The 17997-nt window shown below is 39.0% G+C and overlaps 1 protein-coding gene across 1 annotated transcript in view; it reads left to right on the top strand.

Annotated features, from left to right (window-relative positions):
• Positions 1-14649, top strand: part of LOC126426591 (putative sodium-dependent multivitamin transporter) — a 103106-nt gene extending 88457 nt beyond the window's left edge. The window contains exons 11-12 of the mRNA XM_050088485.1: positions 5743-5910; positions 14255-14649. Of these exons, the coding sequence (XP_049944442.1) occupies positions 5743-5871 (129 nt within the window). The 3' untranslated portion in view covers positions 5872-5910; positions 14255-14649. The remainder of the gene's footprint in view (positions 1-5742; positions 5911-14254) is intronic.
• The last annotated feature ends 3348 nt before the right edge of the window (positions 14650-17997 follow it).

Below are 17997 nucleotides of genomic sequence, written 5' to 3'. Positions count from 1 at the left end.
TTAGACCTCTGAAAATGTGGAAAAGAAGCTACTTTCACTACAACATGGTGTTCTGTTCCCTACAGCACCAGGATGATGGATTTTAGTGAGTCCCCTCAAATCTCAATGTGTTCTTCCACACAATTCTAGTACACACTTAAAATTTTGATCATAAAACTAGAACCAGCTACATCTACATCTACATCTACATCTATACTCCGCGAGCCACCTTATGGTGTGTGGCGGAGGGTACTTATTGTACCACTATCTGATACCCCCTTCCCTGTTCCATTCACGAATTGTGCGTGGGAAGAACGACTGCTTGTAAGTCTCCGTATTTGCTCTAATTTCTCGGATCTTTTCGTTGTGATCATTACGCGAGATATATGTGGGCGGTAGTAATATGTTGCCCATCTCTTCCCGGAATGTGCTCTCTCGTAATTTCGATAATAAACCTCTCCGTATTGCATAACGCCTTTCTTGAAGTGTCCGCCACTGGAGCTTGTTCAGCATCTCCGTAACGCTCTCGCGCTGACTAAATGTCCCCATGACGAATCGCGCTGCTTTTCGCTGGATCATGTCTATCTCTTCTATTAATCCAACCTGGTAAGGGTCCCATACTGATGAGCAATACTCAAGAATCGGACGAACAAGCGTTTTGTAAGCTACTTCTTTCGTCGATGAGTCACATTTTCTTAGAATTCTTCCTATGAATCTCAACCTGGCGCCTGCTTTTCCCACTATTTGTTTTATGTGATCATTCCACTTCAGATCGCTCCGGATAGTAACTCCTAAGTATTTTACAGTCGTTACCGCTTCCAATGATTTACCACCTATGGCATAATCGTACTGGAATGGATTTCTGCCCCTATGTATGCGCATTATATTACATTTATCTACGTTTAGGGAAAGCTGCCAGCTGTCGCACCATGCATTAATCCTCTGCAGGTCCTCCTGGAGTACGTACGAGTCTTCTGATGTTGCTACTTTCTTGTAGACAACCGTGTCATCTGCAAATAGCCTCACGGAGCTACCGATGTTGTCAACTAAGTCATTTATGTATATTGTAAACAATAAAGGTCCTATCACGCTTCCCTGCGGTACTCCCGAAATTACCTCTACATCTGCAGATTTTGAACCGTTAAGAATGACATGTTGTGTTCTTTCTTCTAGGAAATCCTGAATCCAATCACAAACCTGGTCCGATATTCCGTAAGCTCGTATTTTTTTCACTAAACGTAAGTGCGGAACCGTATCAAATGCCTTCCTGAAGTCCAGGAATACGGCATCAATCTGCTCGCCAGTGTCTACGGCACTGTGAATTTCTTGGGCAAATAGGGCGAGCTGAGTTTCACATGATCTCTGTTTGCGGAATCCATGTTGGTTATGATGAAGGAGATTTGTATTATCTAAGAACGTCATAATACGAGAACACAAAACATGTTCCATTATTCTACAACAGATTGACGTAAGCAAAATAGGCCTATAATTATTCGCATCTGATTTATGACCCTTCTTGAAAATGGGAACGACCTGCGCTTTCTTCCAGTCGCTAGGTACTTTACGTTCTTCCAGCGATCTACGATAAATTGCTGATAGAAAGGGGGCAAGTTCTTTAGCATAATCACTGTAGAATCTTAAGGGTATCTCGTCTGCTCCGGATGCTTTTCCGCTACTAAGTGATAGCAGTTGTTTTTCAATTCCGATATAGTTTATTTCAATATTTTCCATTTTGGCGTCCGTGCGACGGCTGAAGTCAGGGACCGTGTTACGATTTTCCGCAGTGAAACAGTTTCGGAACACTGAATTCAGTATTTCTGCCTTTCTTCGGTCGTCCTCTGTTTCGGTGCCATCGTGGTCAACGAGTGACTGAATAGGGGATTTAGATCCGCTTACCGATTTTACATATGACCAAAACTTTTTAGGGTTCTTGTTTAGATTGTTTGCCAATGTTTTATGTTCAAATTCGTTGAATGCTTCTCTCATTGCTCTCTTTACGCTCTTTTTCGCTTCGTTCAGCTTTTCCTTATCAGCTATGATTCGACTACTCTTAAACCTATGATGAAGCTTTCTTTGTTTCCGTAGTACCTTTCGTACATGATTGTTATACCACGGTGGATCTTTCCCCTCGCTTTGGACCTTAGTCGGTACGAACTTATGTAAGGCGTACTGGACGATGTTTCTGAATTTTTTCCATTTTTGTTCCACATCCTCTTCCTCAGAAATGAACGTTTGATGGTGGTCACTCAGATATTCTGCGATTTGTGCCCTATCACTCTTGTTAAGCAAATATATTTTCCTTCCTTTCTTGGCATTTCTTATTACACTTGTAGTCATTGATGCAACCACTGACTTATGATCACTGATACCCTCTTCTACATTCACGGAGTCGAAAAGTTCCGGTCTATTTGTTGCTATGTTTTTTGTGCATTCAGATAGTTGTTAATCAAAATAACTTAATTGCTTAATGTATATATATTTTCTCTACTTTCCTGTCTTTTATGTTACTGTTGAAATTCAACAACTGCATAATTTATTAAAATTAAAATAGTCTTGATTTTAACTACTTTTAAGATCACTGACTATGTTTTCAAAAATCTTATACATAATTTATTGTTCTGTAAAGACAGATTTATATGGATCTGTAAATAGCTGCTGCTACAGAGCAGAGGGCAGTTCGTGCACAATCGTATACAGTCACCGGGCTGGTCAGTCAGTATAAAGTCACTTCTCCAAATTCTCAGTTGTACAATTACTTACAATAGACAAAATATTATTGCTACTTATTAATTTTTTTAAACTCCTTCTGAAAAGCCATTGGCACTGAAATGTGAATTTGTCTCTTTTTTTTTATAAAGCGGTTTCACTGTTGAGTTCTTTAATCATTCAGGAAACTAAACATTCCTAAAAGAAGAATTACAAATTTGGCCAAGTACTGGACCAACATAGGCAGCACAGTGCTTTAGTATTCCGCTAGATAATCCATCGTGTACCTGAGAGTTCTTAGTCTTCACTTATTTACTCAGTGACTGAATCTCTACCTTTCCAGTATCATAGAGGTGTATTTCAGATAGCAGTCTTTGAAAGCCATTTCCTAAGAGAATTAGATAATTACCTGGAGAAACTAAGATTTTATTTAACTTACCCACTATATTCAGAAAGTTACTGTTAACTACTCTACATTGTACTTATTGTTGAAAGTTACTTAAAGTTCACTTATAACTTCCCAGCAACTGACTTATGAAGTAGAAGAAGAAGAAGAAGAAGAAGAAGAAGATGATGATGATGATTTCAGAGTAACCAAACTAACGGGACTGTAAACTTAAAGAAAGGCAAAACTACACTGTACACAAACAGGCTTCAGTGATAGGCCTGGGTGTAGCTATTCTGGCCTGCTGTGAAGGTATTGTGATGTGGTTGTGCTGCAAATGTCTGCATATCATAGACATTTGCAACCCAACATTTACATTATGCACTGTGTGTTGTTTGGAAACACATTTGTTCCATTTGCTCGCAATTCTTGCTGCCAACATCAGTAATGTCCATTTTAATCTTTCCCCTCAAGCTGGATTTTCAAACAGCTCAGTACTTTCTCAGGTTTCTTTTCTGGCAGTGTTAGCTGTATGTTAACAGTGGTGCAGAGTAGTATGGATCGAGTTGGCCTATATATCTAGTGTGAAGGTTCACTGAATGCAGTGGAAGGAACAATACAGTGATGCTATAATGAAATATTCTCACATGGATGGCAAACCATATCATAATATCTTCATACCACATCAGAAAAGCTACAACCAGTGAACAGTGGAATTCTGTGTCTCTGTGAGTTCAATGTCCTGTTAATTACGAGGGTTATTCCAAAAGTAAGGTCCGGTTATAAAAAAAAAATCAAAACTAAAATGTTTTTTCAAAACAATTGTTTTATTTACATTCCTTACATCTTTATCTATTTTTCTACATAACTTCCATACTTATTAGACATTTGTCACATCGTTCAACAAGCTTTTGAATGCCCATGTTATAGAAATCGGCCGCCTGTGACGATAACCAGTCCTTAACTGCTTCTTTCACTTCATCATCTGTGTCGAAGCGCTTGCCGCCGACAAACTCCTTTAAGTAACGGAACAGGTGGAAATCACTTGGCGCCAGGTCCGGACTGTAAGGAGGATGGTCCATCTGTTCCCATCCAAATTTCTTGATCAGAGCTTGCGTTTCATTTGCAGTGTGGGGTCTGGCATTGTCATGCAACAACAAGATTCCAGACGACAAAAGACCACGTCGCTTATTCTGGATTGCACGTCGAAGTTTAGTCAGGGTAGCGCAGTAGGCGGCTTTATTAATCGTTGTTCCTCTCTCCATAAAGTCGACTAACAATACTCCACGTCTATCCCAGAACACAGTCGCCATAACCTTACGTGTTGAGATTGTCTGCTTTGCCTTGACCTTGACTGGCGATGACGTGTGACGCCACTGCATTGACTGACGTTTAGACTCTGGAGTGATGTGAGAAACCCATGTCTCATCCCCTGTGACAACATTGTCTAAAAGACTGTCACCTTCCTTATGATATCGCTCCAAAAAATCAAGAGCAAAAGCCATTCTTTTCATTCGTTGGGGCTCAGTAAGCAGCCTGGGAACCCAACGGGCACACAATTTGTGAAACTTCAAATGTTCAGACACAATTCTGTACAAAGTTGTTCTACTCACATTCGGAAAATGCATGTCTACGTCTGTAATAGTGAATCGGCGATCTTCACGAATTTTTTTGTCAACCGCATTGACCAAATCGTCTGAAATCACTGATGGTCGGCCACACCGTGGTTCATCGTGCACATTATCCCGTCCTTCATTAAAAGCTCGCACCCACTTGCGCACTTTACTGTCGCTCATTATGTTAGGACCGTATACTTCAGTAATCTGCCGATGGATTTCCGCCGCTGAATTGTTTCTTGCAGACAAAAACCGTATCACTGCCCTTACTTCACAATCGGCGGGCTGATCAATGGTCTTAAACATTGTAAAGTGACACTGTGAACTACACTCAGCAACAGTAACAAAGCGAATGGCGGCGTTTGACGCGCAAGGCTTGCCGGGAGTCGGCGCGCATGCGTGTTTTGTCATTGGCGCCAAATTTCAATAGTTACGGCGAATCGGACCTTACTTTTGGAATAACCCTCGTAGATTGCTCTGTAATCATCATCTCCTTGTAAAGTCAATTGCGGGCAGTTACAAGTGAAGTCCAAAAATTTTTCCATGGCAATACAATATACAGTATTTAACAATTAGGTCCTGTATATAGCAGCTGAGTCAAATAAAAGCTTAGTTTGCAGCCCAATCCAGATATGAAAAAAAAATTGTGTAAAGAGTCAAACTAGAAGCAATTATTCTGTAAAAAGCCACTGGATAGCATGGATTTCTCATACCAATACGCCCAGAAATATTGCTCAAGAATCTCTATATCACATTTTATTTAGGGCAAAACAGTAGTGGGCCAAATACTGATCCTTGTGGATCTTCATACTTAGTGCATTTCTCACTGTGAATTTGGTTTTATTCCTGTATTATAATTTGTTAATGTGATCTGTTTTCTGTAACTGAGACAAGACTCTGTTCACAATGCAACATTTTATAGTTTCTCTTGTAGAATTAAAAGATCTGTGCATCTGAAGGCCTTGGAAAAGTTCCATAAAATATTGACAGTTTAAAGTTTTTCCTATTTGGCTCTAGCACAGTCAGTGGGTGCAGCCAGTATGTATGTGTGTGCAGGGCTCCAACCCGGTGCAGCTGACACGTGTGGCCGGTGACCTGTCCAATGGTGTGGGACCAGCTGCAGACACCAAGAGCCAGGAGGAGCCACTCAATGGCATAGGTGGCCACCACGTCACCCCAATGTGATGTCGACAGAGTACAGTGGGGACTGCTGTGAGCTGAAAGGTGAATCCACATGGCATGCGACCATGAATGTTTGTTTCCTGTACTTGAGGGATCATCATAATTTGACCCAAGATAAACAACAGACCTGGTACTGCCACTTATGGGACCCACATTTGATGTTATACAATTGTCAAGTTTGTTTCGTTCTTGTGTCTAAGCGCACCAGTGCGACCCTCTACTTTCTATTCTGAAGGTTAGATGCCATTTGTAGAAGGCATGATGTCACAGACTGTAGCAAGGTCACAGAGTATACTGACTGGATAATTTTTCTTGTTTACCTGTGCCAGAACTTAATTTGTGAGGTCATGCTCAGCTATATGTGTGTTAGTCCTTTCATCACCACCACCTGGTACCAAATTATACAGGGTGTTAGAAAAAGGTACGGCCAAACTTTCAGGAAACATTCTTCACACACAAATAAAGAAAAGATGTTATGTGGACATGTGTCCGGAAACGCTTAATTTCCATGTTAGAGCTCATTTTAGTTTCGCCAGTATGTACTATACTTCCTCGATTCATCGCCAGTTGGCCCAATTGAAGGAAGGTAATCTTGACTTCGGTGCTCGTGTTGACATGCGACTCATTGCTCTACAGTACTAGCATCAAGCACATCAGTACATAGCATCGACAGATTAGTGTTCATCACGAACGTGGTTTTGCAGTCAGTGCAATGTTTACAAATGCGGAGTTGGCAGATGCCCATTTGATGTACGGATTAGCACGGGGCAATAGCTGTGGCGCGGTGCATTTGTACCAACACAGATTTCCAGAATGAAAGTGTCCCGACAGGAAGACGTTCGAAGCAATTGATCGGCGTCTTAGGGAGCACAGAACATTCCAGCCTACGACTCGCGAGTGGGGAAGACCTAGAACGACGAGGACACCTGCAATGGATGAGGCAATTCTTCGTGCAGTTGATGATAACCCTAATGTCAGTGTCAGAGAAGTTGCTGCTGTACAAGGTAACGTTGACCACGTCACTGTATGGAGAGTGGTATGGGAGAACCAGTTGTTTCCGTACCGTGTACAGCATGTGCACACACTATCAGCAGCCGATTGGCCTCCAGGGGTACACTTTTGCAAATGGTTCATCTGACAATGTGTCGATCCTCATTTCAGTGCAAATGTTCTCTTTACGGATGAGGCTTCAGTCCGACGTGATCAAATTGTACATTTTCACAATCGACATGTGTGGGCTGACAAGAATCCGCATGCAATTGTGCAATCACGTCATCAACACAGATTTTCTGTGAATGTTTGGTCAGGCATTGTTGGTGATGTCTCAATTGGGCCCCATGTTCTTCCACCTACGCTCAATGGAGCACGTTATCATGATTTCATACGGGATACTCTACCTGTGCTGCTAGAACATGTGCCTTTACAAGTACGACACAACATGTGGTTCATGCACGATGGAGCTCCTGCACATTTCAGTTGAAGTGTTCGTACGCTTCTCGACAACAGAATTGGTGACCGATGGATTGGTAGAGGCGTACCAATTCCGTGGCCTCCATGCTCTCCTGACCTCAACCGTCTTGACTTTCATTTATGGGGGCATTTGAAAGCTCTTGTCTACGCAACGCCGGTACTAAATGTTGAGACTCTTCGTGCTCGTATTGTGGATGGCTGTGATACAATACGCCATTCTCCAGGGCTGCATCAGCGCATCAGGGATTCTGTGCGACGGAGGGTGGATGGATGTATCCTCACTAACGGAGGACATTTTGAACATTTCCTGTAACAAAGTGTTTGAAGTCACGCTGATACGTTCTGTTGCTGTGTGTTTCCATTCCATGATTAATGTGATTTGAAGAGAAGTAATAAAATGAGCTCTAACATGGAAAGTAAGCATTTCCGGACACATGTCCACCTAACATATTTTCTTTCTTTGTGTGTGAGGAATGTTTCCTGAAAGTTTGGCCGTACCTTTTTGTAACACCCTGTATAAATATTTTTGTGGATTTGTGGATGTCAGAGCAACACATTTTCTTAAGCAAGCAGCAGATTTCCAACTTTAATAGACAGTCATCCAGTGAAGAATCACAATACTACAACGTAAAAGTCCATGCAAGAAAAATATCAGAGCTATAGGATCTCATGGAAGACCTCATGGAAGAATTACAAAATGTGTGAAAAGAAATATATATACTCTTATATAAATGGTATGCAAATAAATGAATACTTGCTTTCCAAATAGTAATCAGTTACACCACTGAATACCTCAATATTATGAACATTTGTTGCCTGCTTTCATAGAAGGAGCAATAACTCCATACACCAAAATTTCAGAGTTTATTCCTCGAGTCATTACTCTTTCCATTCACTGCAGTATTTTCAAAAATGGCATTCCTGTGATGCAACTTCCTTGGGGGTGACAATCTCCCACCCCCTTGCATCAGTAATTACATAAAGATATCAGACTAAGAACAGCCGACCAGTTGCAAAGGATAAAGTAATCTTTACCTAGGTTTCAATAGATATAAATCTATCTTCTTCAGAAGACGGCAGTATTATAACATGAAGTGATATGTCCTTATCGTTTAGGCAAACATCCGCATAGTTACATTAATCATATAAAATATAGCCCTGAAAACAGGGTTTGTCAAACAAATAAAATAGGTCCTATTTTATTTGTTTGACAAACCCTGTTTTCAGGGCTATATTTTATATGATTAATGTAACTATGCGGATGTTTGCCTAAACGATAAGGACATATCACTTCATGTTATAATACTGCCGTCTTCTGAAGAAGATAGATTTATATCTATTGAAACCTAGGTAAAGATTACTTTATCCTTTGCAACTGGTCGGCTGTTCTTAGTCTGATTTACGTGGAACCGTTGCTGTAGCGCAGCTATGTTTAAAGTACATAAAGATATCATGCATTGGACAAACCAATAATACCACTTTTTATCCACTGAAATAACGCCTTTCCAGCATTTCCATAGGTTTGATATAATCACACTGTAGGAATGTCATTTTTAAAATGGTATATTTCTCTGTGTGTAACTATCTCCCTTACCTCACAAAAAAGACTTTGCATTTCAGACATAATACAGACAGAATTGTACGAGGTAATGGAGCAGGATGAAATGTAAATATGTGGTACAGTGGGCTGTGTCTTCTGCTGTGCACTTCATAATGAACTTCAGAATTAAATGAAATGTGTAATAAGTGTAATCAGTAGAGATGAAATCAGTGGTGGTAGGAGGGAGGTCTCGAAAGTTCTCTGCCTCATACTGAAAAACGTGCATTTATGTTTCCAGAATATTTTTCAACATAATCTTCTTTAACATTAACATATTTCATCCAGTGAAATTTCGTCTTTGTAGTGTACCATTGGAAGGGCTGCAAGGCACTCTTCCACAGCTGGAGTTGCTTCTGTGTTAGGTGAAAAATGCTGATGAACAAGAGCAACTTTGAATTTTAAGAGGAAATGGAAGTCTGAGTGAAACATGCCAGGGGAATAGGCTGAACTTTCATCCAACACTTTACAGTGCATATCAAAAAGTAAATTATGTCAAGGTTGTCTATTTACTGCCATTAGGGAAACTCCATGATACACTGTCACTGCAAAGAAACTTCTAAACAAACAAAGATTACTGCATAACAGGCGTAAAACAAATAGTAGGGCTATAGATAGGTGCTGAATGAAATGCATTTGGCTGTCAAGAGATCAATTACTGATGCCTTCAATGACTACCATAGCAGAATATTGTGAAAATGACATTTCACAAAAACCAAAGAAATTCTGTTCCTATGTAAAGGCTGTTAATGCACAAAGTTAGCGTCCAGCCCTAGTGAATGAGACAGGAACTGAAATTGAGGGTAGCAGAGCAAAACCTGAAATGCTTAACTACATTTTCAAATTTACTTTGCAAAGGAAAACCCAGGAGAATTGCTCAACTTTAGTCCTTGTACCACTGAAAAGATGAATCAAAGAAGTATTAGTGTCAGTGGTGTTAAGAAATAGCTGAGATTGTTAAAACTGAACAAAGCTGCAGGCCCGATTGAATCCCTGTCAGAGTCTATACTGAATTTGTGGCTGAGTCAGCCCATCTCATAACTGTAATCTCTCATAGATCCCTTAAACAAAAAACTGTGTCAAGTTCTCCGAAAAAGGTATAGGTCACACCTATCTACAAGAAAGGTAGTAGAAGTGATCCACAAAACTGTCATCTAATATCCTTGACATCAATTTGTTGTAGAATCTTACAACATTTTCTGAGCTCAAACAAAATGATGTACATTGAATAGAATGACCTCCTCAATGCCAGAAAGCATGGTTTTCAAACCAAATTTTCACATTTCTCCCATGACATATTGAAAGCTTTGGATCAAGGCAACCAGGTGGATGTTATGTTTCTTGTTTTCTGAAACGGATTTGACTTAGAACCACAGCTTTGCTTATTGTCAAAAGTATGATCATATGAGGTATCAAGTGATATTTGTGACTGGATTGAGGACTTTTTGGTAAGAAGGATGCAGCATGCTATCTTGGATGGAGAGTCATTGTCAGATGCAGAAGTCATTTTAGCTGTTGTGATGCAAGTAGTGTTCTTGTTGTATGTTAATGACCTTGCAGATAGTATTAATAGTAAAATCAGGATTTTCACAGATGATGCAGTTATCTATAATGAAGTACTATCTGAAAGAAAGTGGGATAAATATTTTATAAATATTCAGTTAGATCTTGTTAAGATTTCAGTGTGGTGCAGAGATTGGCAACTTTCTCTAAATGTTCAAAAATGTAAAATTTTGCACTCAACAAAATGAAAAAATGCAGTATCCTATGACTATAACATCAATGAGCCACAGTTTGGATTATCCAGCTCATACAAATAACTGGTTGTAATGCTTTGTAGGGATATGAAATGGGATGTTCACTCAGGCTCAGTTGTGGGTAGTTGCTGCTGTTAGACTGTGCTTCATTGGTAGAATACTGTGGAAGTGCATTCAGTCTACAAAGGAGATTGCTTACAAATCACTTGTGCGGCTCGTTCAAGAATATTGCTCAAGGGTGGGACCCATACCAGACAGGACTAACAGGAGATATTGAACGTACATTCTGACAGCTATTGAACTATATGAAATAAAATCATCATCAAATTCTGAATGGCTTGCGTTAGGATGTTCAAACTACACGGTTGGCTGCAGGGCATGATGGGAATTGGTATGTGAATTCACACATGCCTTTCACCATTTGCATGCGAAAATGTCACAGCACAGTGTGCCTGAGTGTATAGTGCTTGTAAAGGCCTACCATACGAGCAATAGCACCCCAACTGTGGTCCGAAGGAAATAGTTCAAGCTGAAGACAACTGGTCCAAGTGTGCTAACAATCAACAATTTGATTTGCAAGTTTGAGAGAATGGGTAGTGTCGTGAGGACAGTGTCAGCAGTATTGGTCATCCAAAAAGGTTGAAAACTTCAAGAATATGCATGCTGTGTTTCAAACCGGCCACAGGAAATTGATGAGATGAGCTGCACAACAGGTGGGAACCAACCGGAGATACTGCGACAAATTGTTGTTGAAACATGCGTCTATTCCCGTACAAAATTCAAACCCGTCAGCCGTTTAGCCCCAAGGGTATGGAACAGTGGTTGTGTTTCATCAGCACTATTGTACACAGAAGTGACAAACAGGACTTTGATCTGAATATTGTTCGGTTTAACGGAAAAGTGCATTTTCATTTAGACGAGTCCGTCAACAAGCAAAATTGGTGCATTTGGGGGGACTGAGAATCTGCATTTCATTATCGAGAAGTCTCTTCACCTTCAGTGGTTGTCTGTGTGGTGTGCAATGTCCAGTCATGGAATAATCGGTGCTATCTCTCTTACTGGCACAGTAACTTCTTAATAGTATGTGAATGTTTTGTAAGACAATTTTGTCCCCATTATCTAAAGTGACCCTTATTTCTACAATAAGTGGTTCATGCAAGACAGAACTTAACCCCACGAAAGCAGGAGTGTGTTTAATGCCCTGGAGGAGCACTTTGGGGACCCCATTCTGGCTCTGGAGTACCCAGAGGCCACTGGCACAAGCCACATTCCCCTCATCCAGATTCTCTGGATCTGAAAACATGTGACTGCATTTTGTGGGGCTATATTAAAGACAAGGTATACACAATAACCCCAAAACCATTGCCGAGCTGGAAAACGCCATTTCGGAGGTCATCGACAGCATCAATGTTCAGACAATTCAACAAGTCGTGTACAATTTCGCTATTCATCTGTGCCACATCATTGCCAATGTTGGCAGATATATCAAATGTGTCATAACCTAAATCCAAATATCTGTAGTGACATTTACATGTTGAATAAAGTGTATGCATGCCATAGTTTGTAACTAATTTAACTTTTTTTCATATAGTTCAATAGTTGTCACCCTGTATACAGAGCAGGGCAGCTCAAATAATCACAGGTTTGTTTAATCCGTGGAAGATTGTCAGATAGATACTGAAGGACCTGAACTGGAAGACTCTCAAAGATAGGTGTAAAGTATCCCCAGAATGTCTACTGACAGAGTTTCAAGAAGCAGCTTTAAATGATTACTCTAGGGATATACTACAATCCCAAATGTATAACTCACACAGGGACTGTGAGGATAAGATTAGAATAATTACTGCATGGACAGAGGCATTCAATCATTCTTCCCGCCCTCCAAACATGAACGGAACAGGAAGAAAGCCTAATAACTGGTACAATGTTATGTATCCTCTGCCACGCACCTCACAGTGGATTGCAGAATATGGATGTAGATGTAGATATGAATTTCAATTATGTATGACTCAATATAGCGAAAATAGTACCAAATATGCAACATATCTTCTCATTGTAAAAGAGACTGAGATTACGTTGTTATCAGCCTTATTTCTGCAGCAAAGCTCTACAATTCCCCACCCCCCCCCCCCCCCTCCCTGCAGATACTCCCCCCCAACAATTCATTGCTGCCTCAGGATTAAGTCCTCTCAATCAAACTACTCTTTCTGTCAAGTTGAACAATAAATTTCTTTTTTTTCCATAATTTGGTTCTGTACCTCCACATTGGTCTACCCATCTAATCTTCAGAATTCTCCCATAGCACCATGTTTCTTCCCAGAAGTCCATATTGTTGACATTTGACTTCTATACAGGGCTGCAATTAAGAAAGATACTTTCAGAAGAGACTCCTTAACACTTAAATTTGTATTTGATGTTAATAAATTTCTCTTTTTTGTGAATAATTACCTTCCTATTTGCATTTTACATCCTCTCTACTTTGGTCATTGTCATTTATTTTGCTGTCCATATAGCAAAACTCATCTGTAGCTTTCAGTGTCTCATTTCCTAATAAAATAGCCCTGCCCCCTCCTTATTTAATTAGGCTACATTCCACTAGCCTTGCTTTACTTTTGTTGGTGTTCACCTTGTAACCTCTTCTGAAGGCGTTATCCATTCCATTCGACTGATTCCCACAGTCCTTTGCTGTCTCTGATACAATTATGATGTTATCAATAAACTTCGATTTTTTGTCTGCTCTCTAAATTATAATTCCCTGTCCAAAATTGTCTGGTTTCCTTTTCTATTGCTCAATGTACAAACTGAGTAACTTGGGATATAGGCTAAAACCTGGTCTCATTCCTTTTGTGTCCTTCAGTTCTTCTCTCTGCAGTCTAGTTTGCTACAACCCTGACTCTTTCTTCTCATGCTTTTTAATTCCTATACCTGTACTCTGGTTTCTTTACAGACTGTAAGCTTGTGCACCATGAATTTTATTCCTGCTATCTTAGCAACTTCAAAGAGGAGATTCTCCTCTGATTTGGCTTGTATGATTCTTTCCATTCTTCTATAAATAATTTGCTAGAAGTTTGCAGTCATGAATTATTAAACTTATGGTTCAGTATTATCACACCTGTCATTTGCCTTCACACCTGTCACTTGCCTTTTTTGAAATAGCAGTTATAAAATTTTTCTTGATGTTTGTGGGTATTTCACCTGTAACACATGTCTTGAACACCAGGCAGCATAGTTTTGTCATGGCTGACTCTTCCAAGGAGCTCAGTATTTCTGGGGGAATTTCATCTATTTCCAAGTGCTTTGTTTTCACTTACATCTTTCAATGCTCTGTCAGACTCTTCTCACAATGTCGTATCTCCCATATCATGTTCATCTACTGCCTCTGTATATTTCTTCCACATTTCAGCCTTCCTTTCTTTGCTAAATATGAGTTTGCCCTCTGAGCTTTTCCAAAGGTTTCTTTAATTTCCCTTTACACAGCATCTATGTTTCCCACAACCACGTAAACTGAATGTTTGAAATCCAGTGTGTGTGACTGTTTGTTTTCCCTGTTATTGTGTTGCAGGTGCTGATCTGCAGGTTCCCAGCCTGAGACATTCCAGCCTTCTCTACAGAGGCTGCAACAACTTAGTCTATTTATTTTCTAGTTTTGTAAAAAAGGAAAAAAATGTAAACACTCAGTATTCCTCAGTTTGTAATAGCTGTGCTTTTTATTCTCAGTTCTCTTCTGTTCAGCTGAATTGCTGCAAATAATGAAGCACTGCAAAATCAGTTTTATAGGTGCATGAAGTCTCGACAGAAGCAGCCAAAGAGAGTGGGAGAGATTATATGAGACAGCAAAATGTTGCTGAAGTTAACTGGTGATGCAATACTGCGCAGTGTAGAAACTTTCACAAATGTAACATTTCAGTGGACTTGTTAAATATGGGCAATTGCTTACCTGGTAAACTGTGAGCAAAAGTATGACAATAATTATTACAATATTGGAAAAAGTTCTGACCAGGAAATTAATAATCGTGTGATGAAGATCAATACTACAGGAGGGTGGAGGCATTGGATGGTGTAAAGATGGCTGAATAATATTGTTGAATGGCATAGAAAAGATGCCTCCAAAATAAAACTAGTTGCCTATAAAAGGTCACAGACACAAACCAATCACAAAATTTGCACATGTACGTTTTTCATCATATTTGCTGCACCGTAATTATTTTTCTAGAGCACATTGCACTTTAGAAGAATCTGTCTTGTCTTGTGTGTATGGGTTCCTAGCCAAAGTAAATTTTTTGAAGGTTAAAACCATTTTGCCATTTCAGCTTTAAAATTTTTTTAAATATGAATGTTTCTTTATTTCATCATTCACTCAACCACTGTCAGCTGATTTTTGGCACCTGTAGTAAATTGAGTAATTCGAAATCAAGCTGCATCTGTACTTCACTCTTTTGAATAATGCATCAGTTTAAATAGAACTCAATACAACACACTGCATTGCTATCTGCACCATTTCCACCACAGCTGAACTTATACAAACACATATTGCATAATTGGCAAAGAAATCAACAAATATGGTATTTATAATGTGGGTTCAACTTGTACAGTGTAAAAAGAATTTAGTGGTAAACATGTTTTTCATCCATTCATTCACCCATTTTGTTCTGGCTCCACATTAGAGGTATGGAGTGAGTTAAAGTATTCATTAAAAGGTGTGGGTAGAGACATGAAATTTGTTGAACATTAGCTGTTGTGTTATCCCTGCTTTTTTCAAGTCATCTTTACTGTCATGACAAGTTCCATTGTCTGCATTCTAGCTTTACTGCTGGTTTTGTACAGCTCCACAACTTACCTGGTTAATGTGGTTGACTGCATTCTTTTAATATCCCGTAGAAGTTTAGTGCATATTTTTACAAGTGAAGATATACTGATCTAATTTAGAATCTCCTTGTTTGCTCCTTCATCCATCCTTTTTTTAACAAAATAATTTGTCATTACTTTCTTCTCTTCTATATTTCCTCAGTGCCTCTTTGCCCATTTTAAATACTTTGTCAGTGGGCTACGCTACATGCATTATGTTTTCAAAACTAGTTCCTAGAACAATTTATCCAAATATTTGACTCAAGAAACACTTAATTGTTTTGTATTTAGTTTCCAGAATTTTGTTTAGCAGAATGTAGTTGGACAAGAGCAACGTTATTATTTTTTAAAGGAAATTACTGATCATCTTATCATACTACTAGCTGCTGTTTTTATCTAATAGTTTTGTGTAAATATGCACAGAACAGTGTCAGCTGCCTACAGAACATTAAAGTTAAAGCACAGTTTAACATATATGGTCATGATATTCATTGCTGTGGGAACTGTTACCATCTGCAAGCTGGAACAACACTAGTGCACATTGCAGCGAGAAAGCCTGCAGGATTATTGCTTTTGACATTTTACTGTAATGTCTGTGTGGTTTCACCTTCAGCTGCATCTGTGGAGGCATATGTAGTACATTAAATAATGCAGGTATTGTGTTCCAAACAGCTTTCCTACATTACATATTCTGTGATTTGATTGGAACTGTAATGAAAAGAGTTAACATCATTGAGTAGATACTCAACATGGGTGTCTTTCTGCAAAAAGTCAGTTCTTCTGCTGTTTACTAGTACTTTTTGTTCTTAAGACCCTAACCCAAAACATCTCTCAAGTATGTAACAAGAAACATGTCTGCTAAAGCTTGTAATATTGTTATCACATATCCCCACATTAGCTGACAAAAATTAAGTGAATAGTCAACTGTTTCATATTATGAGTAGATGCAATACTATTGAGAACTTACAGTATTCAAAATGAATACAAAACATATGTGCAGTCATTTAGTAAGAATCTTGAAATGATTTAATATTGTGAAATCAATCACGATGTTCATGAGTATAAATGAAAGATTGCAGAAAATGCAAACAAAAGCAATTCAGAGAACTTTTTCACACTCAATGCACATCTTCCTATTGCATTCCATGAATGTTGGCTGAGCACGATTGATGCACTTATGAGACCACCAGTTCTTTTTTTATGCTGGGTACTTTATACACATCTTCTTCTTTTCCCTTCTATCATTTGGTATGCCTCTAAGGTGTCATCAAACAAATTCTCCTGTGTTTGAGATTTAATAGGCATTTGCACCAAAATTCGATTTCTGCTTTTAGTAGAACCATTCCTCTTTCCAAAATATTATGCTGAGCTGTTTTTCTTGCTGTAACAGACTGAATGTTTCTGCTTGAAATTATCTTTGCCATAAAATTACTGTGTTTGCTGTGAGTAATTAGCTGTGGTACAATTCAAACAGGCTCTCCTTCCAGTAAAGCAACGTCTTCACCGTTCCACTCCTGTTTTATGGTGACCATCAGCTACTACAAAGTCAGAATCGATACTAGAATCATCAAAAATATTATTGTTTTTCCCATTTTCCACTTCATCTTCTTTGGTTCAACTGCAGACCCCTTAGTCTTCTTAGAAAGTTGCTGCATGCTGAAGCTAAAAATAGCATAAATTCACACATACAATAAAATACTATAAAATAAGAATATCCAAAATATCAACTGAAAGCAAAATATGTAGTGACTAGAAACATGCAGTGTGTTGGACCCACCTAATTATTACACATAATGTGAAACGTGGTCACACAGGCACTCAATTTTGCACTAATTTCGAAATGATATGTCTTATTGCTAGGCTGACAAAGTCAAGCTCATTGTTGAATGTTGCCACATGTTTTAGAATGAATGTTTAAAATGAATGATGGGTCTGAGAGACCATTGGTTTGGGTTAAGGGTTAAAAAAAAACATGCTTCAGCAAATATCTGTAGGCTATAAGGGAACTATAAACAAACTATTCTGTAACGGACTGTTTTATACCTCCCAAGGCCCTTAGGAAACTAAAGAAAGACAAATGTGGTCTCACCCACTCTTCCTTCTTTTTATTTCTTAGTTAGTGCTTATTTTTACGGCAGTACATGAAGTTCCCTATTGAAAAAACTGTTAGAAACCAACATAAATGATACTGTTTGCACTAGTCTGATACCATATTTGTAAACGTAGCTTTCTGTTGGCTTGGAATGCTGCTGTTGCAATATATAACAAAAATGAGTCGGAATGTCATGACTGTATGTGTTAGACCCTAGTTAAACCTGACTAATTATCAGTGTTAGGGCATTTAAAACTCCATTGTTCTGATAACCTGTAAGTGTGATGGTACCACTGCACCTTAGTTTTGAATATTTGGAGATTTCCAGTTCTCTACCTGATGTCTGTTGGCAACATTCCAAAAACATT

The sequence above is a fragment of the Schistocerca serialis genome, chromosome 11, assembly GCF_023864345.2.
Source record: "Schistocerca serialis cubense isolate TAMUIC-IGC-003099 chromosome 11, iqSchSeri2.2, whole genome shotgun sequence".
Classification (NCBI taxonomy): Eukaryota; Metazoa; Arthropoda; class Insecta; order Orthoptera; family Acrididae; genus Schistocerca; species Schistocerca serialis.
Note: the sequence above shows the minus strand (reverse complement) of the source record. Positions and strands in the feature narration are given on the sequence as shown.